The 25,068-nt window shown below is 35.7% G+C and overlaps 1 protein-coding gene across 3 annotated transcripts in view; it reads left to right on the plus strand.

The window, feature by feature from the left end:
• WASL (WASP like actin nucleation promoting factor) overlaps positions 1–18,629 on the plus strand; it is a 66,247-nt gene extending 47,618 nt beyond the window's left edge. For 2 of the 3 annotated variants that reach the window (XM_059933477.1, XM_059933479.1), the window contains exons 8-12: positions 502–655; positions 2,507–2,524; positions 5,720–6,240; positions 13,350–13,458; positions 15,989–18,629. In XM_059933477.1, coding sequence (XP_059789460.1) covers positions 502–655; positions 2,507–2,524; positions 5,720–6,240; positions 13,350–13,458; positions 15,989–16,050 — 864 coding nt within the window. In that variant the 3' untranslated portion in view covers positions 16,051–18,629. The remainder of the gene's footprint in view (positions 1–501; positions 656–2,506; positions 2,525–5,719; positions 6,241–13,349; positions 13,459–15,988) is intronic. The other variant, XM_059933478.1, reaches the window with a different exon arrangement.
• The last annotated feature ends 6,439 nt before the right edge of the window (positions 18,630–25,068 follow it).

A 25,068-nucleotide genomic window follows, 5' to 3' on the forward strand; every position in this document is an offset into this window, starting at 1 on the left:
CAAAAATTATTTTGGTTATTTTTGTTAGAACTACAATGTTAACACCACAATGTTTTTGAGTGCCTTTTTGTGTTGGGCACTGTACCAGGGTGCTTGGGTCATAAAGAGGTCCTTGACCTCAAATTTTCAAATGATTTACTTTTTTTGTGGTTATTTGTGATTATACCTAAATCTTATTTCAGACAAGGTGGAATAGTAGGTGAGCATTATAGATGTCTGAGTCATGAAAGGATTAGTAAAAATTTAAATGAGATGCCTTCTTTTTAAAGGTAGGGAACAAAGAGACGAAATAAAATATAAAACGTATTCTTTGTTCTTATCTTTTCTGTTTTTTGTAAGACAGTTTAGTTAGCATATAAATAATCTAACTATATTAAAAATTTATAAACATAAAAGAAAATAATTTCATAAAGGGCATAGATATGAGAATAATATTTCAACTTGCTATTGTAAAAAATTTGACATAGGTTTTATAGTTAGCAGTTATTTTGTCTGTTGTAGCTGAATAATTTGGATCCAGAATTGAAGAATCTTTTTGATCTGTGTGGAATCTCAGAGGCACAACTTAAAGACAGAGAAACATCAAAAGTTATATATGACTTCATTGAAAAAACAGGAGGTGTTGAAGCTGTTAAAAATGAACTACGAAGGCAAGGTAACTTTTATTTCTATTCAGGCATTGTGATCTATTTTTTCTTTTGAATCTTTTGAGGTCAGTTTCATGGATGACAGCTACATACATTCATGTGAACCTTCCTTAAGCAGAATGTTCAAATTTATGGAGAACTAGTTTGGCCTAGTGTACTGTGTTTTACATTATTTCAGTATAATTGAAAAACTTGTCAAGGCTTTTCTTATTATTAAAAAGTCTTATATTAAATTAATGAAAATTCATACAAAATCTTCTGGCTATTTGTTTTAGAATAAAAAATAATAGTTGCATAATATTTCACTTACTGAATCTTGGAGACCACTATCAATGTTGTTTTTATTACAATTCAGAAGTAGTAATTTAAATATGAATTCTGTAATGTATAATAAGCATTTTCAGAATATAAATAATGAAAAATCTATTTATTTTGAAATACATTTTTTTTCTTGGCTAAAGTATAAAATTTGTCATTCGGTACCTGAGAGCACAAACAACTTGCAACCTTTTAAGATTTGATATTTTATTTAAATCACCTTGTTTTTTGGTCATATCTTAATAATTATCACAATAAAATGCAAATAGTTAATTCTGAATTTTCTCATATGACAGTTATCTCTTTGCCACCTTATTCATTTGGGGTTACTTTTCTTCTTCCTAGTTTTTGCATACTCATGATAGATAGTGTAGCAAAACAAAAGCTCCAGTTAATCATAGCATTCTTCTGAAGAATTTAACTCATTTTCAATTAGGTATTTGACTTACCTGTATCTTTTTCACTGCTGATGTTCATTCATTCACTCATTCATATATTCAGTAAACATTGTTATGTCAGCACTGGTCTCTACTCAGGATATTTAGATATAAAGGTATGGTTTCTGCCCTCAGAAATCTTACAGTCTGGTGTGACAACAGGTATGTAAACAAGTATATAGTCATAATTACTGTTGTGGAAACACAATGCTAGTTCCACTGAAACTAGTATGATGCTAATTTATCTTATTTCATGAAAAGATTACATTTCCAAATTCTATGGATTTTTAATAAAAACATCTGGGGCACAGCAACATTATCATTTTTTAATGCTGCCAGAATGAGTTGTAGTTACAGTTAGTATACAGATGATGGAAGGTCTTGAGGACCCCTAGTTTGTTCCTTGACTCTCTTTTTCTCCACTGTTACCACTCACCTTCACCTCATACCAAAATATTCTCAGGGTCTCTCTGAGTTCTCTGAATTTATAAGTTTATAAATACTCTTGACATTTATTAGTCCATACTGCTGCCCTCTCACCTGAATATCTGTAACTGAGAGTTGTCTGTATTAACTTGATTGAGTTTGTTTTTTAAACTTTATTATTACTGCTTTTTATTCTAATTGCTTTTAAAACATCAAATTAGGCAAGGTCTTTCCTCAATTAAATTACCTAAAACAAAAAAAATTCACAGACATTACAAAAAACATGCTTTGGGAACTTATACTCAAGATTCATATACTCAAGAATCTAACTCCCAGTGTGGAACCTTTTAGACAACCAAGATTGATTTTATAGAAGGTACATTTTTTTAGAGGAAGAATAAAAAGACAGATTAATGATTTTTATTAAGGAAATGTTTTCTAGGCAAAACATATAGTGTGTTCAGAAGTATGAAAAAGAATTAGAGATGGAGAAGTTTATGAAGTTGTCATAAAAATATATTTTGTAAAACTTGAATCAAATCTCTTGAAACTTATTTTGTAAAATCATGTAATCAAATTTGTAAAAAGTAGGAGACCTTGTGATTTCCAATGTATCTTTTTGTGTGTCTGTCTTTGCAATTGTTTGAAGTCCATTAATTTCTAATAATCTGTTCTTAGGTCCACCACAATGGAGTGGTATGTATGGGGGATGTTATTTGGCCCAGTGTACTAAATTATGCATGTATTTATTTTCAAAGAAGCTAGAACTCACTTATCCTGCCTCCAAATCTAACATCCAGTAAGGTTTTCTGCCTTCTCTTCAAACTAATGTTTGGGGCTATGTAACTAATGTTACATAGATGCTAAAGTAAAAAAGGAAGTTTATTTCTATATGAGTCAGAGCTCATATTTCATCTGTAATTTAGATAATTTTTTTGAAATTCTGTGGATTACCTCTTAACAGCACCACTGTTTTTATTATTACTTAATATACTTATTTTTAGTGATTGCTTTTCACACTTGGCATTATTTCAATAACCTACATAAAATATACTTACATTTTTATATTAATTTGGGGCAGTGGGGAGGACTAAACATAAGCAAACACACAGTTATAAATGACTACTCAGAGAGTTGTTAGTATTCCCATAAATTTACATTTGTGTTGAATAATACTTGCCTGGTTTGCTTTAATCTTGATGAGAGTGCATGAGAGCAGTTCCCTGAATTCTATAAAACTACATTTCTTTTAAATATTAGTTATATTTATATTATTTTACAATTTCTGCTTATAATTCCCCTAAATAAATATCTAGAGTTATCTACCAATTACTCTTAATATTAATTTGATCTGAAATAATATCTGAAGTTAAGTATATCAACTTTTCTTTATCGTGCAGCATCAAGATGAGGTTTTTTCCATAAGCCTCAGTCTGTCTTCTTTTCTAAGCTTTGATAGTAAGAACAGTTTTATTTGTTGTAACTTTTGTGTCATGCTTTTTACTTTATGTATTTATTAAATATCTAAGAACTATCATTGTCATTCTGATTCTGGTGTTTGTGTGACTCAGTTTTGAAAATCTGTAGGCCGCCAGACTTTCTCACAGTGGTGTGTGATCTGCTCAGCAGACATTTTTGTGCATATGAACCTAACTAACGTGCCGTCTCTCCTCTCCTCCTGTTTTAATTCTTTCATATTTTTACCTTGGGATATGGCATATCTTTTGCATACTTTCCTTTTTTTATGTAGGCATAATACAGATTGTAAAAATAGAAAGTTGGTAATAGATGTTTTCCTCATGAAAATATAGAGATGTTTCCACTCACTTTTCAGATAATAGAAATGCTGAACTTGTGCTGTACCCAAACTTGGTGCAGCTGATAATTTATTCACTATCAATTAAGGCTCTCCCTTTGCCTGAACAATAATTTACTGTCTCTTTGAATGGGTATTAGCTGAATCCCAAATTATTCCAATAAATGTGCTTATTCCCAGTTCAAAAGAACTTTAAATCTCTCTATTGAAGAGATACATCATTGTACGTAGAAAAGATTATGGTTGCAGAGTCCTTGGTGAAACCACAGGAAATGATGGACTAATACCTTTTGTAGTAGAATAGAGTGGGCCCTTTTCCTCTTGATTAACAAACAACTAAATCATAAAAATGCTAGTTCAGACAACATTGTTTTTTGAAATGTAAACCTTAACTGATTAAAATGAAATCTTTGTATCTGCTTGAAGGATTTGATGTTACTATCTTATTCAGGGAGTGTACATAATATACACATGCCATATCCTCTTGGTTTTACCCTGTTACTACGAATTATGTTCGGAAAAGAATTTGGTTTTAGCAAGTTTAAATCTCCTTGCCTTGGATCTGGTGAGAAAATTGGGTGAACCTTAGCTGCAACACCCAGATCTCCAGTATGCCTTGAGTGTAAATCATAGGAACTTCCCTCAGTGATGGCCTGTATCCAAGTAGGATGACTCCCCTGTTTGCAGCTATATATTATTTCCAGTTTTAAAAGTTTCTGTGCCAGGAGACAGTACCCTCGTGAGTTTTGGCCTTTCCGTATATTTCATCTAATGTTTATGACTATATTTGATAGCATATTTTAGAGTATATTTCCCATGATTGTCCCAAATAAAATCAGAAGATAATGTTTGATTTCCTTTGAACTGAGGGGGGCTTTTTCTTCTCTGGTTTCATTGCATTATTGAGCATCTGAGCCTATTATTATTTGAAATTAAGGTAGGTATTTTTATTATATAGATTGTAGAAATATCCATCAATAATATATTAGTTTGTACCAGTAAATACAAATAGCTGTTATGGATTTTAGGATTTCTTTATTCATAAAAATAGTTATTTTTTCTAGTCACTCTTTAAATGAATGGAGAAATAATGAAGTTTATTATTATGTAAGTTTTCGTATGCTGTTGGTAAAATCATGTCTCTAGAAATGTAATAAATTTTATACTTTGAATTTGTTTCTCTATTTTAGCTTACATTTTCCCTTAAGTAAAATAAGAATGTATATGTCATTACTACCAGGATCATGTTAATATTTTGTTAATAACTTTAATTTTACAGTGTTTAGAAATTCTCAGTTAATTTGTTAATGTCTCCTGAATAAGTAGTTGAACATTTCAGCTGAGCAACCAGCCTCCCTTAATGCCATCACTAGAATTGCTGACCATCTTTTATTAATATAGTACAATATATACAATATATACATGATATATTATATATCACTATAATATATATTTATTACATAACTTGTATTATATATTATTATATGCTCTATACATGTAAAAATGTAGGACATTATAAATTACAAATGTAAGTTAGGTGACAAAGATTTACATTGTCAAAGAAAAAGTATTGTATTTGAGTTTAGCTCAGATTAACTTGAATAAATTCTAATAGATTACACTACATTAGCTGTTTAATTCTGAATGTAAATTAATTTTATAAAACAACTAAATATACTTGATTCTTTAAAGAGGGAAGGTATCCATTAATTTTTATTAAAATGTAAAATGTTGCTTATTGCCCAAAATGTTTAATATCATTGTTATAGTTTTATTATTATTACATAAAAATGTGTTTATTCCCTTACCTTGAGAAGTGGTGCTGATTCCTAAAAACTAAATTCTACTATTTTAGCTAATATTTTTTCAAGATAGACCAGGGCCGAGTAGTCCCAAACAGAGTTGTAAGATATCATCTGTGCTCAGATATCTTTGTAAAGTAAAATACGAAGATGAGGCCTCTTTTTTTCCCTTCATGTTGGTTTTTTTAAATACATGTTGAAATGAGCCGCTTTTTCAGTATAATGTTTGCGGGGGAAAAAGCATGCTTTTCTTTTTTTCTGTCTTCATTTCAGCACCACCACCTCCACCACCGTCACGGGGAGGGCCGCCTCCTCCCCCGCCGCCTCCACATAGCTCGGGCCCTCCTCCCCCTCCTGCCCGGGGAAGAGGGGCTCCTCCTCCGCCCCCTTCAAGAGCTCCCACGGCTGCGCCGCCACCGCCGCCTCCGTCCAGGCCAGGTGTCGGAGTCCCTCCACCACCGCCAAACAGGATGTACCCTCCTCCTCCTCCAGCCCTTCCCTCCTCGGCACCTTCAGGGCCGCCGCCGCCACCTCCACCTCTGTCAGTGGCGGGGTCGGTGGCACCGCCCCCACCGCCTCCACCTCCCCCGCCACCGGGGCCGCCACCTCCCCCGGGCCTCCCTTCCGATGGTGACCATCAGGTTCCAACTTCTGCAGGAAGCAAAGCAGCTCTTTTAGATCAAATCAGAGAGGGCGCTCAGCTAAAAAAAGTGGAACAGAACAGTCGACCGGTGTCCTGCTCTGGAAGGGATGCGCTTTTAGACCAGATACGGCAGGGCATTCAGCTGAAATCTGTAAGTAATCTGTTCGTTTCGGTTAGACTGCCTGTCTTAATGGAATTTTAAAGCAATTATAAGACGTCTTTGAAAAAATTTTTGTTTTTACTTTTTCTCTTGGTGTGTGTTTTTTTAACCCTTACATACCCTAAAATGCATGTTTATGCCTTTACCTGTGTGATCCATACTTCTGTATCAAAATATCACCCCAGAAAGTTCCCTCATGCCTCTCCCTTCTCAAAAAGAATCACTGACCTGATTTCTATCACCATAGGTTTAGTTTGCCTATTCTAGAACTTCATATAAAGAATCTTGCACTATGTCTGCAATCCGTCGTTCTAGACTTTTAAATAAATTTTAATTTAAAGAAAAATCTTTATTAAACTATACAGAAGTAAACATAGCCCTGTTGAAACCAATTGTAATCATTTTGGCAAAGTCAAACCATTAACTTTATGAAAACTAAACCATATTTTAAAGTTTCTGTGTCTGAAATTTAGATTAGTAGAGAATCAGACTCCACAGAAAATTCAAAGAGTTCTAATTAGAATTTCTATAGTGACAGATAATTTTGGATTCTCTGAATTGGTTGAGGTCATCGTTTAATCTCTAGAGCAGAGGTTGGCAAACTTTTTTCTTTAAAGGACCAGATAGTAAATATTTTAGGCTTGCAGGCCATATGGTATCTGTTACAGCTGCTCAACTCTGCTATTACACCACAAAAGCAGCAGCCGTAGACAGCACATAAGTGAATGGGCATGATTGTGTTCTATAAAGCTTTATTTATGGACACTGAAATTTGAATTTCATATAATTTGCACATATCACAGATATTCTTCTTTTGTTTTCTTTCAGCCATTTAAAAATGTGTAAAAATCATTCTTAGCTTTAAAAAAGTTATACAAAGACAGGGGACAGGCTAGATTTGGTCCATGGCAGTAGTTTCCTGACCCCTGACCTAGAGCCTAACCTGCCTAACATTCACATGCTTCCTCTGGGCCTTTATGTGTGGTCTCTCAGTTCCAGGAGGAACATTTGCTCTGCAGGGCTTCAGGCAGGTTATGGATGGTAGATTTTTCTATGCAGTAAATGGAGCTGAAAGGAGATTTTAATTGAAAATTATTTTGCAATGTGTAGAGAATTATGATAACTTTCTAAATCTCAGAAGCTTTAGCTAGGAAGAGAATGATGGCTAGGGAACACAACTAATCGAATGAAAGCATTTAAACGTTAACCTAGCGCAGATTTAAGAAACTTCTTTAAAATGTGTCTACATCTTTTCTTAATATGTATTCAGGATGATACTTAGATCAGCCTGTGAACAATCACCTCTGCTCCCTCTCCCCATTTAGTTCAGACTACAGGTTTCTCAGGAGCAGTTGAAGAACTTTGAATAGTTGTTGGTGGGGAGAATTACTGTCAAAATGACCACAGCCCAGGTGAATAGCAGATTTTAATGGGGTCATATACTTTAGAACTTCAAATACATAAGTGGACCCTTGGACAGCAATGAGAGTTAGGGGTGCCAGCCCCCTCAGCGGTCAAATCTGTGTATAACTTTTGCCTCCCCAGAACTTAATTACTAATGGCCTACTGTTGACTGGAAGCCTTAGCAATAACATAAACAGTTAATTTAACACATATTTTGTATATGTATTATATACTGTATTCTTACAACAAAGTAAGCTAGAGAAGGGAAATGTTATTAAGAAAATCATAAGGAAGAGAAAATACGTTTACAGTACTGAACTGTATGTATCGATACTGTAAGTTTACCTCATCTGTTTACAAGATGAATGATCTATCTGTTAGTACCTACATCAATTTGGTCAATATTGTCTTATTAATATAATACAAACACTGTAGATGTTATATGTAATACTAACAGTAGACATCAAAAATGAAAAGAATGTGAGAAATTTATATTTATTTACAGGTATAACAATTCATGCAGCGATAACAGAGAGACAGCCGTATGATTGCTTTATGGTAGCCTAGCATATTTAGTATGATTGCTTCACAGTAGCTAGTGAATGAATCATTATAAAGTTTTTATGGCATACGTTAGTACAGTCATATTCATAATACTGTATTGGGAACATTGTTATATTTTTTTTCAAAAACCACTCGCCTGTGAAGGTAGGCAGATATGCAGTTTCTCCAGTTACGAGAGAGAGGGGCATACTGTATGGTAATGTAATTCTTCGAAAGCAAAGTTGTAAAACGTAAGAAAACTAACACAGTATTAATTTTATATTAAATATCCCTCACCTTATGCCTATGTAAGGAGCAGCTGTCCACTTCAACTCTTGCACACAGTGTTCTACATGATGAATACTTAGGTGATGATGATGATGACACAAAAATATTTCATACAGTTCTTGCTGCATAGTTATTAGATTTTCACACAGAGACACACATACACAACAGATAAATTTATTAACTGTACAGCATGATGATTACTATTCATTAAGTGGAAGTAGATCATTGTAAAGGGCTTAATCCTTGTTGTCACGTTGAGTAGGCTGAAGAGGAGGAGGAGGAAAAGGAGGTGTTGGTCCTTCTTGCTGTCTCAGGAGTGGCCTCAATGGAAGAGGTGGAGGGAGGGGTAAAGGGAGGCAGGAGAGGCAGGCACACTAATTTTATAGAACTATATCATATTGGGTTGGCCAAAGAGTTTGTTCGGTTTTTCCCGTAAGATGGCTCTAGTAGCGCTTTAGTTGTCTTTAACTTCATTCGAAACAATTTTTTTAGATTGTATTGTGACAGCTGTCATATCAGCATGCATTAAAAAAAAAAAAACTTACCAAAAATTGGTGAATTTTTGTGTAGCCATTTTAATATTGAAAATGGAAGAAAAACAACATTTTCAGCATATTATGCTTTATTATTTCAAGAAAGGTAAAAATGCAGCCGAAACGTAAAAAAGGATTTGTGCAGCATATGGAGAAGGTGCTGTGACTGATCGAACGTGTCAAAAGTGGTTTGCGAAGTTTCATGCTGGAGATTTCACGCTGGATGACGCTCCACGGTCAGGGAGACCAATTGAAGTTGATAGCGATCGAATCAAGACATTAATTGAGGACAATCAGTGTTATACCATGCTTGAGATAGCCAACATACTCAAAATATCCAAATCAAGCGTTGAAAATCATCTGCACCAGCTTGGTTTATGTTCATCGCTTTGATGTTTGGGTTCAACATAAGCAAAAAAAACCTTCTTGACCGTATTTCCACATGCAATTCTCTACTGAAACATAACGAAAACATTCCGTTTTTAAAACAAATTGTGATGGGCAATGAAAAGTGGATACTGTACAATAATGTGGAACGGAAGAGATCGTGGGGCAAGCGAAATGAACCACCACCAACCACACCAAAGGCCAGTCTCTGTCCAAAGAAGGTGATGTTGTATATATGGTGGGATTGGAAGGGAGTCCTCTATTATGAGCTCCTTCCGGAAAACCAAACAATTAATTCCAACAAGTACTGCTCCCAATTAGACCAACTGAAATCAGCACTTGACGAAAAGCATCTGGAATTAAGTCAACAGAAAATGCATCATCTTCCATCAGGATAATGCAAGACCGCATGTTTCTTTGATGACCAGGCAAAAACTGTTACAGCTTGGCTGGGAAGTTCTGATTCATCCGCCATATTCACCAGACATTGCACCTTCAGATTTCCATTTATTTCGGTCTTTACAGAATTTTTTTAATGAAAAAAATTTCAATTCCCTAGAAGACTATAAAAGGCACCTGGGACAGTTCTTTGCTCGAAAAGATAAAAAGTTTTTAGAAGATGGAATTATGACGTTGCCTGAAAAGTGGCAGAAGATAGTGGAACAAAAGGGTGACTACGTTGTTCACTAAAGTGATTGGTGAAAATGAAAAATGTGTCTTTTACTTTTACTTGAAAACCAAAGGAACTTTTTGGCCAACCCAATAATTTCCTTTGTTTTAGTTTTAGTACCCATATCATAGAAGGGTCCATGTTGTAAAAGAAGTCAAATGCAGTCTTGAATAATCCGAGAACCCTTCTTTCTGCCAGATTGTCTAATGTCAATTTGTTTTCCTGGCACTGCTTCTTCTACATTTTCTTCATCATCCTCTGGCACTGGTTTGGAAACACTCATCTTTATCAAGTCATCTTCTGTTAATTTTTCTGGTGTGGTGTCTGTTAGCTCTTTTATTTCTCCAAGATCCATATCTTGAAACTCTTCACCACCACTACCACCACGCCCGGCCACCTTTTTTGCCATATCAATGATCTCTTTCATGATTTCCTTGCTTGGCTCTGTTGTAAATCCTATGAAGTCATATAGAACATCTGGATACAGTTTCTCCAGCAGGAATTTACTGTTTCGGGCTTGATGGCTTTCACCGCTTTTTCTGTAAGAACAATGGCATCTTCAGTGATGTAATCCTTCCAGACTTTCATGATGTTGTCTCTCTTGGAGTTGTCTTCTGTAGTTGACAGTTCTTTACATAGAGTACCATGTGTAATGAGCCTTAAAGGTCTTTATGACCCCCTGATCTAGAGGCTGAATTAGACATGTTGTGTTGGGGGCAAGTAGACCACTGTGGTGTTGAAGTCATGGGGTTCTGGGTGGCCTGGGCACTCTCCAATATCAAAAGAACTTTATAAGGTGGTCCCTTACTGGCAAGGCAGCTCCTAACTTCAGGGACAAAGCATTGATGAAACCAATTTAGAAAAAGGTTTCTCCTTGTCCAGGCCTTTTTGTCATCTAACCAAAAGACTGGCAGCTGGTGTTTATCTTTTCCCTTCAACAAGAGTTAGCAAATTTATAGATAAGGGCAGTCCTGATCATAAACCTGACTGCATTTGCACAGAACGGCAGAGTTAACCTATTGCTTCTCAATCCCGGTGCTTGCTTCTCTTCCTTACTTATAAATGTCCTTTGTGGCATTTTTCTTCCAGGGCACTTATAGGACACTTTCATCTACATTTAAAACCTATTCAGGCAGATATCCTTTCTCCTCTATTATTTTCTTAATGGCATCTGGAAACTCCTCTGCTGCCTCTTGGTCGGCAGAAGCTGCTTTTCCTGTTATCTTCACATTTTTAAAGCCAAAATTATCAAACCGCCTTTCTAAAATTACCAAACCGTCCTTTGCTGGCATTAAATTTTCCAGCTTTAGGTCCTTCACCTTCCTTTTCATTTAAGTTGTCATATAATGACTTCACTTTTTCTCAAATCATTAGAGTCTATAGGTACACCTTTCTTATAGCAATCCTGCATCCACATGGAAGCTGCATTTTCAATATGAGATATAAAGTTATTTCACAAAAAGTGCAAGGTTTTTGCACCTGATGGTGTAGCTGCAGCGATGGTTTCATGAATTTCTTGTTCTTTTTTTTATTATGGTCCTTAATGCTGGATTCATTTATCTTGAAACAGTGGGCAGCTGCAGCTGCAGACCTCAATCTACAATATATATCACACAATTCAACTTTTTCTTGTAATGTCATGACTTTTCTCTGCTTCTTGGGAGCACTTCCAGTGTTACTAGTGGTACTTCGTATGGGTCCCGTGGTTTTGGTCAAGGTTTGCAGTATTGCACTAAATACAATGAAAGATACATGAGAACTGCGAGAGATCACTTTTTACTGTGATATGCGATTTATTGGAGGGACAAACTGCTCACACTAATAACATCACAGGGAGTTTTAAGCGTATACTCACAACACTTGAGCGTACTGAAATAGCAGTAGGAGGTGGGTACAAAGTTATTACAGTAGTACAATGTGCACTACAGTTAATCTTATGCAGTTATGATTTAAAACTGCATCTTTATGTTTGTTTACGTTTCTCTCAACAGGGAATGGTGCCGTGTACAGTCTGTGTATAAACTTTAATAAATTCTATCTTTTTGTAATAGATTTGTGTATATTTTATGGTAGTAAGTGATAAAATAGATGTGTATCTATATATGTTTTATGCATTCATGACATATCTAACTTTTTCTTAATTTTTTCCATATTTCTAGGCAGTGTGATTCATATGTAAGTTTTTTCAAATGTAGCAAATCTTTAAAAAGTTTTCCAATATATTTGTTGAAAATAATCTGCATATAAGTGGACCCATGCAGTTCAAACTCGTGTTGTTCAAGGGTCAACTGTGTGTGTGTATGTAATTATTTAGTATAGCTGTGCTATTTCACTTTTAATTATACCAATATCATACCATTCTGTGGATAATATAAGTCCAGGGACAAAATTAACAAAATGACTGTTTTGTATAAACGACTGCTCATTTTAGTCAAAGTGCACATACAGCAATAGCTTCTAAATTGTATTTTTTTTTCCTGAATCTCTACAAACTTCCTGTAGTCCCTTTTTTAATGAGTGTTGGAATCAGGGATTATTTTATATAGAAATTAGATTTTAATGAGACCCTTTGATATTGATTTTTTCCCCCAAATGTAGTTTATATTAGGTAAAGTACTTTAGTTAGGGATAGTTAGTTGCCTTGTGAGGTACATTTTGAAAGCTACGCATCTGATCTCCTTAACGAGAAGTTACATGATATGAGAAGGAAGGTTCATTTTGAATTCTAGTATATATATTATATATTATACATATTTATATTATAACTTTATATTAAGTATAATATTTAAAGTTGTAAAGCTGAGTTTTTCTAGGAGACAGTAAGTCTCTTTAATTGCTCTTAGATATCCTAAAATGTTCTTCTCCTCTAATAACTCTAGGAATCTAAATACTACCTTAGTTTTGTAAAATGATGTCCTTTGATAATCGTTTTAAAGTTTCTCATCAGCCAAGGCTTTGTGTACTAGAATGAACAGAAGTAACCCAGCTGTAAGGGCAAGTATTATTTAGGAAAAAGTTTGACTGTTGTATTAAATTTGGAAATGTATTAATGGCTTATACATTAAGGAGGGGAAATGTATCTTGGAGAATTCTTTTAAGGCAGCAGTTTTTTTTCTTCTTAATTTTGTTAATCCTATTCTAGGCTTGATTGTTTGCTTTTTTTGGTTTGTTTTGTTTTAAAATAATAAAGTGATTCTAAGAGAGAAAGATTTTCTGGAGACAGAGATTTTTTGCTAAGGATGTGTTACTAAATTTTGCTGATTTTCCTTTCCAAGGTATCTGATGGCCAAGAGTCTACACCACCGACACCTGCACCCACTTCAGGAATTGTAGGTGCATTAATGGAAGTGATGCAGAAAAGGAGCAAAGCCATTCATTCTTCAGGTATATTTGCATGTGTATATGTAATAAATTTGAATATTTGAAGTTCTGTTTCTCTTTTTATTCTGTGACACAGTCTTTGCTAGATTTTTCCCTGCTATTGAATAACTTATTGATGTAGGTTCTAGGATATATTTTAAGTTGTTGCAACTGTGACTAGTCTATTTGAAGCTTAATGGATGTCAAGACACCACTGTCATAACCATAAATTGGAAGAACAACTTTAGCAAAATGACGATTTTGTTTCCTAAACCAGAAATACTAATAGAATGCCTGGCAAACGACTTGTAAACAAGGCTGGAGTCCTGAATCTCATTCCTGTGACATTCTTGTGACATAAGAAATTTAGGTTTCCCTGATTTGCAAGAGTTGGGGCTGAGAAATGAGATAATTTATACTGTTTCTAGGGTTTAGTAAAGAATCCTAAAGTTTTTTGTTTCCTCTTTTTTGTTTTTTCCTAGAATAAACTAGTACTTATTTGAGGTTATTAAACATATGCACACCACCACGTAAATGAATGTCACTTTTAAAAAAGAGAAAGAATATGGGTTTTGCTGATGTGATGGTTGAGGTTTACTGGAGAGCATGATGCACTAGAAGCAGATCTTTGTTCTTATTAAATCTATTGCTTACTCCCTGTGGTGGACCTCAATTCTCCAATTTGTTACATGGAGAGAATTCATAAATCAGATGATTGATATGAACAGTAAGTAAACTAATATGCAACTAACGAGCAGATTGCCTAGCACATAGTAGGTGTTCAATAAATATTATTTTCCTTCTCTTTCTCCTTAAGGCTGTGGGTATCTAAGATCTTTTAGCAAGATTTGTTTTTCTTAAATAGGCATTTTTATTTCCGTACCGTGTTACAAAGATAGGATAGGTTAATTCAGTCCACAAATATTTATTGTGGAATAATAATAAAATAAAAAAACAACAAAAATCCCTGCCTTCATGGAGCATGCATTCTAGTGAGAAAGAGAGAGACAATAAATAAAACAAATTAGAAAATATGTATATTAAATGGTGATACGTACTAAGGACAGAAATTAAGCAGAAAAGGGAGATATAAGGACTAACAGGCCGTGAGAGGGAAGTTCATTTTGAAAGAGGATAATGAGGCCTACCTAAGATGTCATTTGAGAAAAGACCAGACGGAGTTCAGGGAGTAAACCATGTAGAAAACAGGAAAGTGTGTACAGCCAGTACAAAGTTCCTGAGGTTGAGGAACAACACCAACCAAGGTCAGTAGGGCTGGAACAAGATAGCAAGAGAAAGAGGAATAAAGGAATGTAGTATGAGAGGTGGCAGGGGGCCAGGAGTAAGGCTTTGGAAGCCATGAATGTGATGGGAAGCCACTGGAAGGTTCTTAGCAGAGGAGTGGCAGTGATCCAAGCTAGAGATGATGCAGGTTTCAATCAGGTTGGTAGCACCTGAGAAGTGGTTGGACACCAGTTATACTTTGAATGTAGAAGTCATTGGGTTTGCTGATGGATTGGAAGTGAGGTTTGGGAAAAAAAGGAGTGATGGATAACTCTGAGGTTTTTGAACTGAGCAGCTGAAAGAGTGAAATTTTCATTAACAGAGTGGGAAGGATTTAGGAGTGGCAAGTTTGAAAGGAAAGATTAGGAATTTGGTTCTGTACATATTAAATTTGAGATACTTATTAAAAAATTAAAAGTAGATATTGAGTAGACATTTGGTTATGAGTCTGGAATTCAGAGGAGAGATGTGAACGGTTAATATAAATTTGCATGTCATTAAGATATACATGGTATTTAAAGTTATGGAACTGGATGAGATCATCAAAGTGGGTATAAATGGAGAAGAGAAAGTCTAATGAGTTCGGAGCACTGGAGAGTGTGGTATCTTAGAAGTCAGGTGAAGAAATGTTTGAAGGAGGATGGAGTGATCATCTGGGTCAGGTGGGTATGACGGGTCAGGAGAATGAGAACAGAGAATTGAGCTTTAGCTTTAGCACCTGTAGGTCCTTGGTGACCCGGAAAGAGCAGTGTCAGTGGGTTCAAGGGAGAATAGGGGGTAGAAAAGGAGGTTAGGTATTGGGACTGCCTACTCCGTTTCCTTTATGGCTTAGTGCTGATGCGGTTCCCGCCTGTCACTGGAATTATAATTGAAATTGGTAGACAAACAATGTGCTGGTTATATATTTTACAACTTTTCTTTAAAGACAGTCATTGAAGGGGCCTTTGTTGGATTTGCAATATGTGACCCTAAAATTCAGAGAGATCAACTCAAATGTGATTTTACACGTAAAGAAACACAGGTTGAAACTGGTTACATAGATACTTAGGGACTAGAACCCAAGTCGTCTTAGTCACGTTCTAATCTTCAGCTCACTATCAAATACTCTTTAGATGTATTTTATTGATTCATTTTAAACCATTTTAGTAACTAGATTCCTCCAGGTTTGTGTTTTAGAAGCTGAATAATTAGAGAAGTCCCCTAAGAATTATGAAACGTCATTTTATTTATACATATGTTTAAATTGTTTGTATTGATGATTCTCTTCTAGATGAAGATGAGGATGAAGATGATGAAGAAGATTTTGAGGATGATGATGAATGGGAAGACTGATCTATATATTATATATATATTTTTAAGGTGAAATACTAAACACTGCTTTCTGTCTATGGATTCTGTAAAATTATCATGTAAATGTTCTACCAATTTGCTGTATATTTTTGTTGCCTTTTTTGCTTTTTTTATTAATCTGTGCAATACCTCATTTAATCTGTAAGGGTTTGTCATAATCCTCTGCAAAGCTACTCCCTGTTACTGTGTGCACGTTTACACCAGGATGCTCACTTAATTCGTGAATATTTCCCATTCCATCAACAAGGGAGTTTAAATATTATATGTGAGACTGACAAAAACCTTAATGTAATTTAGTTATAATGCCAGAAGGAAAACACTATTTTCATACCCTACTTTTTCTGTACCTAAATTTTCTTATTAAAATCTAGTATAGCACTACATTCTTTTTTAAGTGATGCAAACTTTAGTTTATTTAGCCCCTTCATTTTGAACACATGCCACATGAATGTTGAAGCTGATACATTGCACAGTTCTCTAGACATCACTACACTGATGCAGTTTCTCAAATTTTAGCAATATGCGCTATGTAAAATCACTACAGAGATGCTAGTTGGGAAAATGAGTAACACACCTCTTACAGCAGTATTGCCTGTTACTGTACAGATGTGGTATTTGGAGGCTGGAACCATAAGGAGCCCTTGCATACCTATGCTTGACTGAGGTTATTTTTGTGCTATAGCAAATGTGGCAGGCTCTTTTAGGCAAAAATTTTAAAAATATTTTTGGTACTATTCTGAAACAAAAGTTGTTGAGGTCTGGGGATCTTAGAGATAATTTCTTTCTACATGAACTGAAGGAGGCTATACATTGTGGTTACCTCAATATTTGGTTAAATATACTGTAAAGATCAGAACATCATAAAAGTGGTGTGGAATTAAGTATTTTTATTTTGCAGTCTGTATGGATTGAGGTATTCAGAAATACCAGATATAAAAATCTTACCTATTTGGCAAAGGTATACACTGTAATGATGAAACTATTATGCTGTTTTTTTTAAAGTTTGATAATTTCTCAAGATTTTTGTCAAATGTCAGGTGAAGGGTTACATTTCTCTTAAAAGATTGGTGGTCCCAATGTCAAATTTCTTGAAATACAAAACTGAATGACAGATTAAAAAAAAAAAAAAACAAATAAAACTTTACAACCTGCACATTTGTTATGTATGCTAAATGATACAATGCCTCTCTACAATACATTAGTCTGCCTAAAGGTGGTTGTTTCATATTTATAGCATTAATTATCATACCTACCTACTTTAAATTTTAGGTAGAAAAATTATCTGATTTACATACAGACACCTATTTTTCTCACATTGAGTCATACGCAGAATGTAGTTCCAAATGTATTTCATTACTATAGTCACAACATCCAACTAAAAATTAAGCTGTCTATAATTGTACCAACCAAAATCTAGTGTTGGCATGATCTTGACAGGCTGGACCTGCAAGATGTGGCTTGAATTTTAACCCGTTATCACATAATCTCTAGTGATCATGCATCTAGTTATCATGAGAAATAATTTAAAAGGTTTTGTTGCTGAAAGCAGTCAGTGGTGCAGTAAAACAGTTAAGTTATTCAAAGAATGTTACCTACCTTGCAGGAATAATTTAAGAACGTGGGAAAGATTCTAGACTTTTTTGTTACTTGCAAAAACAGTGCCCTCTGCTGCTGGAAACCTTTTTCTGCTTACTCTCATTTTTATTGTGGCTTGAGCTCTGTGGGTCTGGTGTGGATGAGGCTGGACAACTACTAACCAGTAAAATTAGAAATTTGTGCAAATGGTAAATAGAACGTTGTAATTATTTTAAAAAAATAATAAACGTGTTCCTTTCTTTTGTTTTAGACATTATACAGAATTTTTAAAATATCTTAGAAATATCTTTAAAGTAATGCCAATTTAAGATCTCTGTTAACTTTGGGGCAAGGAATTCAGGGTTTCCCCGCTGACTTTGTTATGATAAAGATGTATCAGGAGCTGCTCTGAGCAGAGGATATCGATTCTTTGAATTGGAAACACAATTTGAAACACGTCAGGTGGGTATAAAATTTGCCAGTGATAATCAAGTTTATTCTTTCTTCTTAAAGGAAAAGTAAAAGACTTTGTTGTTGTTGTTGTTTGTTGTTGTTGCACAAAGTCTGAGTCGTTATTGGTTGAAACACCGCAGCTTTGGAGCTCCGTCCAGCCGCGAAGACTAAATCCTCTTTAGACGTAAAGGTTGCATGTTTCAGTCCCCCACCGCCTTGCGTCGTGGACAGCACTACACCCGTGCACCGCCTGAGAGCCTCCCACGTGTGCTCCAGCTAAATGGTTGTCTGACAGCCTTCGCCTTTAACAGACTAGCATGAGGCTTTTTATATCTGAATGCTACGTGATAGACAGTTTCAGCTTAGCCACATGCTGTATGTATGAGATTCATAAAGACTCTCAATCATTCACTTCCATTTATCAACCGAAATTTTGTTTAGTATGTGAAATATTTTTTTGAAATGTATAGTGAATAGGATGTTGCACTGGTGGCAATTCATCATGGAGCATAATAAAATTAATTTGACCCAAATAGCATAAAATAGTGTGTTTCTTATTTGTGTATTGTCAAGAGATTAAAATGGGTAAAAAAATCTTAAACTGTAGAGTATAGTAACGGGTTCATAGCAGTGAACGATAAGGGTTGAAATTTTTAGCCGACTGCATGCCCTGAGAGTTGGAGTGTGCCGTTAAATAAACACGGTAAGCAAAAGAATGTTACACCCTGTTCTGGGAAACGTGAGGGCTGCTCAGCTGTTCCCCTGGGAGCCACTGCTGTGGTACACAGAGCATTCACATTGCAAGGTCAAACCAGAACTCTCGCACACCGAAAACGTTGCAGTTTCCTAAATCAGAGTGATAGTGGAGTTTACTGGTAGTTGCAGTAGAAGCCAAATATAAAGTTCATGTGGGACTTAAATAGCTTTTAATAAATGGTATCAAAGATGGTGCTTCCTTTTAAATAGGAAATTCAGTTTTTGATAAATAGAATTTTCTGTTCTACTGGCCCTGGCACAAGTGGGTGTCTGAAGATTAAACTGAGTTACGGAATCCAGCGTGTAGGATGCTACAAAATGCTTTCAAAGAGCGTTAGTCAAATTTAAACATTTCCATAATGATATGTCCTATTAAAAATTTTGTTTCTTAAAAATTTTTTTAAAGAGGGAAGTGCCTCAGAATTGCTTTTGTCGCGTTATATTAATCTAATCAGTGAAGAAATTCCTGAAACAACTTCCTCTGCTTTAGAAATGGAGTTCTTAAAGGACACCTGTAGAGATAAGGCCTATTTATAGTACAATAGAAAATTATTTATGGAAAAGTTGAGACATTTTATTTTGCACACCTATCTTATTGACATTGTCACATCATACCTCCAAAACACAGCATACTCTTTGTAATCGCTTCTTCTTTTATTCATAGATTGTTTTCTTTTAACTTTTAGTGAAGCCACTGGAAAAAGGTGTAATAACTTGGCTGTTATGAATATGATGGGGAACTTACTTTGCAGTTACTACTAAGACTGCCTTTACTTCTATATGTGATACATGGTATCCTCCCTTGCCGTGAGGGAACCCATTGCAAATTTTGGCTTTATAACAGAATCTAGATAAATCAACCATAGCTTAAAAAAACTTTTTAATATACACCAATGGCCATACTAACTATTGATACACATAGAGTATTACTTTTTACACAAGTCCAGTGTAAATCTAAACTGGTCATGTGTACCACCATCACGATTGACAAGTCAGGATATGAATAACACAATTATTTTGAGTAAAATATAACAGTAGCTTATAGGTGGTTTCTGGCTTAGATGTTTGTGTATTGGGGAATTTCTAGTAAATTCGAAGTAGCCCCTTAATTTTTTAACAACCAAAAAAATTTAAGGATTTAAAAAAATTTTTTATTTAAGAAGAAGTACAGTTTTAGCACTATCAAATTGCGTTACAGAGCTTGAAGTTCCAAGTGTCATGTTGGCATTTTCTGCCTTGAATTGGTTGGCGTGTCCCGACCTAAATTCAGTTTTATCTTAGTTATTGCTAGATGTGTGAGGATTTTCATCAAGGCCTAAAGTCTAAGAATTTTTAAGCATCAATATCACCTTATATAAACAACTGTTTATTAAAATTAAATATGTGATGGGTATTGTAAAATATAACAGTTCAGTCAGCTTCCCTCCCTCCTGAAATCTAAAATACTTAAGTTCACAATTGAAAGACAGTTGGAGACAATCCAGTTATATCGAGCCTGTTCTCTTTTCCTGGGTGAGAGGGTATCCAGGGTAGTTGAGGGGCTTGCCTGAAGCCCATTAGAAAGCCAGATACTAGAAGCCAGATCTGACTACTAGGTCAGTTGCTCTTTTCCATTTATTACCATAATACTGTTCTATCCTTGTTTTCTCTATTTTTCTTAAGTTGTGGATAAATTGCAGATTTACTTTGTTTCTGAAAGATCTATGGCTACAAATTTCACCCTTTCTCACATGTCAGCTGGGTGTTGATAGAAGCCTCCAGCATCCTGTTGTCATGTGCCCGGGAAAGCCGGCTTACTTTGAGGAGCCAGCCTCTGACTCTAAAGCATGTGATAGTATTCTGGCTCAGTGATGGCGGTCACCCTACATTGTCCAGGCATTCAGTCATCACAGGACACTCCTGTCATTTAGTACTGGGTAGAAATGAAATTGAGCTTTTTATTCTACATCCAAATTATTTTCATTCGTTTCTTATAGATGTAAATGAGCATTGCCTTTATATAAACATAGGTATTTTGTAAACCCTTACAGTCAACGGCCTCACAGAAAATTACTTTGAGAATGTATTAATCTTTCTGTATAATTTCCAACCAACAGTTGTACTGTCAATTTAAAGACCAGGAGTTCTTCCAAGGAGTACAAGGACAAACTGAACACTTTAAATCCAGTTTCCTGGTTTTCTTATTAGTGAGACAGGGGAGATTCTAATTTGGTTGCATGTACTTCACCCTTATTGTAAAAGAGGCAGGAAAATAAAACATATTTAGTATTTGTGGTGTTGAAAGAAATTAAGTGAAAGGAAAAGGCATTATGTCCAGTTAACTGTAGGGAAACAAATCATCAAAGCTGTTCATAATATCTCAATTCTGTAGTTGTCTGTAAGACAATTCTGGTTCTTAAATCAGTTTCTGGGCCTAAAAAGAAACAATCTTTCCTTTTTCTTTTCTTTCTTTCTTTTTTTTTTTTTTAACTAGAGTGGGACTCTAAGGAGGCAGAGAATAGAAAGGAGAATTTGTGTCTGCAACCAGATTTTTGTTTTAAGATTGGGATTGGGAAAACACTCAGCAAGTAAAATTAAGAAGTATATTCAAATCTCCATTTTGAAGGGTGATAACTAGTTAGGGAGAAGCTGATGAAATATTTAGCATATTTGGGTTTTGCTTGTTTATTGAGCAAGGATGTAAATGTAGAAAGGCCAACATCTTAGTTGCATATTCAGCTAAAGCTCAATCCATACTAGCCCATTCAAATGGAAATTTTTTAAATTGTTTTTCTTTTTTTTAAGACTTCTATGAACTTTGCTATGGATATTTGCTGCAGGTTGTGATGTAGTTAACATTAATAGTTAAGTGATTATGAGAGTTGAGGCTTCCCTGGCGGTCCAGTGGTTAAGACTTCGCCTTCCAAGGCAGTGGGGTGCAGGTTCTATCCCTGGTCGGGGAGCTAAGATCCCACATGCCTCATGGCCAAAGAAACCAAAACATAAAACCAGAAGCAGTATTGTAACAAATTCAATAAGGACTTTAAAAATGGTCCATATCAGAAAAACCTTTAAAAAAATAAAATCAACTTAAAAAAAAATAATTATTAGAGTCTAACTTAATAAGCATAGTCCTAGAATTGCAACCATTTTCCAAGCCACCTGTAAATGGATTCTCTTCTGTAAGTGGTCTTGCTTTGTTCATGCATGAATGCCTCTGGCCCCTATGGAACATGTTTATAAGGACCTGATGCCTCAAGATGTTTAGAAAGTTCAAGTAGATTCTGAGCCCGATGAATGCTTTAGATCTGTACCAGTGCCCCACGGTTTTACAGCCAACATGTCTGGGACAACCTCATAAGGTTTATGCCAGTTAGACCACGAACAAAGAGGAATTCTACACACAACCTGAGCCCTTTCAGCATCCTTCTTTTTACTTTCCATTTTCATCACTTTGTTTTCCAGAACGCAGAACAACAGAGAAACTGGTTTGATGGGGACACTACAGTCAGCTCTCTGTTCCCGCAGGTGTCGCATCCTCTAAAGACAAAGGGCCAACTCTATTCCCTGTACTACTCCATTTTATTTTATTTTATTATACTTTACTTTTTACTTTTATTTTATTATTTTATTTATTTATTTATTTTTATTTTAAATTTTTTGCCTCACCGTGCAGCTTGCGGGATTTTAGTTTCCCAACCAGCAATCGAACCCAGGCCCTCGGCAGAGAGACCGCAGAGTCTTAACCACTGGACTGCCACTTTATATAAGGGACTCGAGCAGCCTCGGGTTTTGGTATCCATGGGGTTCATCCTCTGTGTATACTGAGGTACCGCTGTATATTTTTCATATATGTTTCTTCATTTCCCAGCTAGCTAAATATTAAACCAATCATCATTACGTTGGCTATTCCAATAGCCTGCGTGGGAGAAGATGGATAGGGAGAAACATTATGCATTTGAGTTCAGTTGTAATTCTGTAAAGCTTACTCCTCACGTGGGATTTGGTGGTTGTTGGAAAAGATAGGATACTTGTAGGAAAAAAATGTGGTTGTATTCTTTCCACTGCATGGCTGGTTAACACTTAGATGTAGCACTGTTTTCATACCTTGGTCTCAGTTCATGATATATGGTAAATTATAATTGCAGTAGTGACCCCACATATGAACTGTCTGACATTATAATAAAACTTTGGAGTATCTTTCAACACATGAAAACCATTGCTGTGTCTTTATGTTGATAAAATTTTCCACAAAACTGAGGATGGGGATGGGCGTTGTAAAAACTGTTAACATTTTTGGAGAATCTTGCCCCCAAAGCCTTCAAATACACAAGTTTCTTAAATATTAATAGGAACCGGTGAATCAAGCAAGAAGGAACAGAAACATAAGGAAATGTTCTCCTAGATCATGTTCCCAAGTTGTCACAAATTCCCAGACATCGTATTTTCAGAGCTACTAGGTGAATGCACTTGAACTCAAGTGTTATCCTAATGCCCTATCCTAAACCAAACTATTTTAAATGATTATTGTTACTGTAAGTTGGAAGTAGGCTTCAGAATAAAACAAGTCTCTCATTCCATGTATTAATATATCTACATCAGGGTAACAGGAAATTCATGTGACCACATAATTCTAAGACACATTGAGAAATCAGGCTCCCCTCTCAACCCCGCCTGCCAGCGCCCTAGCAGGTTTTTGTAGTTTACTCAATTACCTTCACACAATCAGGAATAGAAGGTGTGCTCATGACTGATTATGAAAGAATGGCAAAAAGGCACACGGTGAAGAAGAAAGGAGGGCTGGAAAAAACTTGACACTAGATGTTGGAGATACACTTGTGTGGGTTCCTCTAGCAGGTCACTGGGGGAGCCACTTAACGTTATTTAAGAAATTTTCTTTGTGTTAGTGTGTATGAACAGGAACATTTATGTATTTTGATGTATAGAAAATGTATTTATGGAACCATCCTGGCCTGTGGAAATTACTAACTTGCCCAGGTATAAGTAGGAGGAATTAGTGAACTGTTTCTCACTGACTCCATTTAGATTGAGAAATAGCATTTTAGCCATACGTCATGATTCTTAGGAAGTTCACACGACTGCACTCAGCATCTAATGAGAAAATGTGGGGAAAACAGAAAAAGATAGGGAAAATATTTCTATTGGTAAGCGTTACCCACAAGATTGGCAATGAGCTTAGTGGTGAAAACTTAGGCTAGTTTAAAGATTTGGTGACTCCAGGCTGTTTTACGTAGGAGTATTAACATCTGATTGCCATAAGATTTATCTCTAAATATGGCAAGAGTTTGAATCACTGATGTAATATAGGAAATACATCTCAAGCTTTGTCAAGGCTATGTCAGCGTCTCTCCATGGCTGTTTGTTCTCTTATAATTGGGAAAAACAACCAACCATTAGACGTGGAATTTTGGACATGCACAAATCTCGATACCCTACACACTATTCAGTGAAATGCAGGCCCAGGCAACATTTAGACTGTCATCTATTTCTTCTGGAATAACTGGCCTGAATAAATGTGCACCTTGACGACGGTATTAATTGACTCAAGAGATCTGTTCTGACAAGTCTTCTGGAGGAACAAAAATAATGCCATGTAAAGTTCAAAATACAGAAAACTTTTCCCCAAGTGGTTTGGTTTCCATACCTGAATTCCCAGTGGCGTTTTTTTCACAGCATCTCCCCCAGAGATAGAAACTACTACACAATGTTGAATAGGGAACTGGAAGAAACAACAGGTTTCAGAAAATTATGGGGGCTGCTTCCCAGTCTTCAGTTACTGCTTCTCTTGAAAGCATTGTCCCCTTAAATCATCCTCCAGCTTTACTCTTGATCTCTGACTATTAAAGCAATAACCTCCATTCTGCTTACCTCTCCTAGAAATTATCCGGTACAATGTTTTTGGTTGTTGTTTTTTGGTTCCTGTCATCCCCTCCTACATCTCTCCCCCAGGACAGAAGTTAACAGTAATTGGTAACCAAGAGAGCTAGGGGGTATAAAATGCACAGAAGAGGATTTGGTTTTGCATGTGTGGGTTCTTGAGACTTGTGAGTTGATATTGGGATTTGGGGAGCACAGTGAAAATTCAATGGATTTCTTGTATAAGTAATGTCAAGAACACCTTCAAATAGGGACTTCCCTGGCAGTCCAGTGGTTAAGACTCTGTGCTTCCACTGCAGGGGGCGCGGGACTAGGGTCCTGCATGTCGCGCGGCACAGC

The sequence above is a fragment of the Balaenoptera ricei genome, chromosome 9, assembly GCF_028023285.1.
Source record: "Balaenoptera ricei isolate mBalRic1 chromosome 9, mBalRic1.hap2, whole genome shotgun sequence".
Lineage (NCBI taxonomy): Eukaryota > Metazoa > Chordata > Mammalia > Artiodactyla > Balaenopteridae > Balaenoptera > Balaenoptera ricei.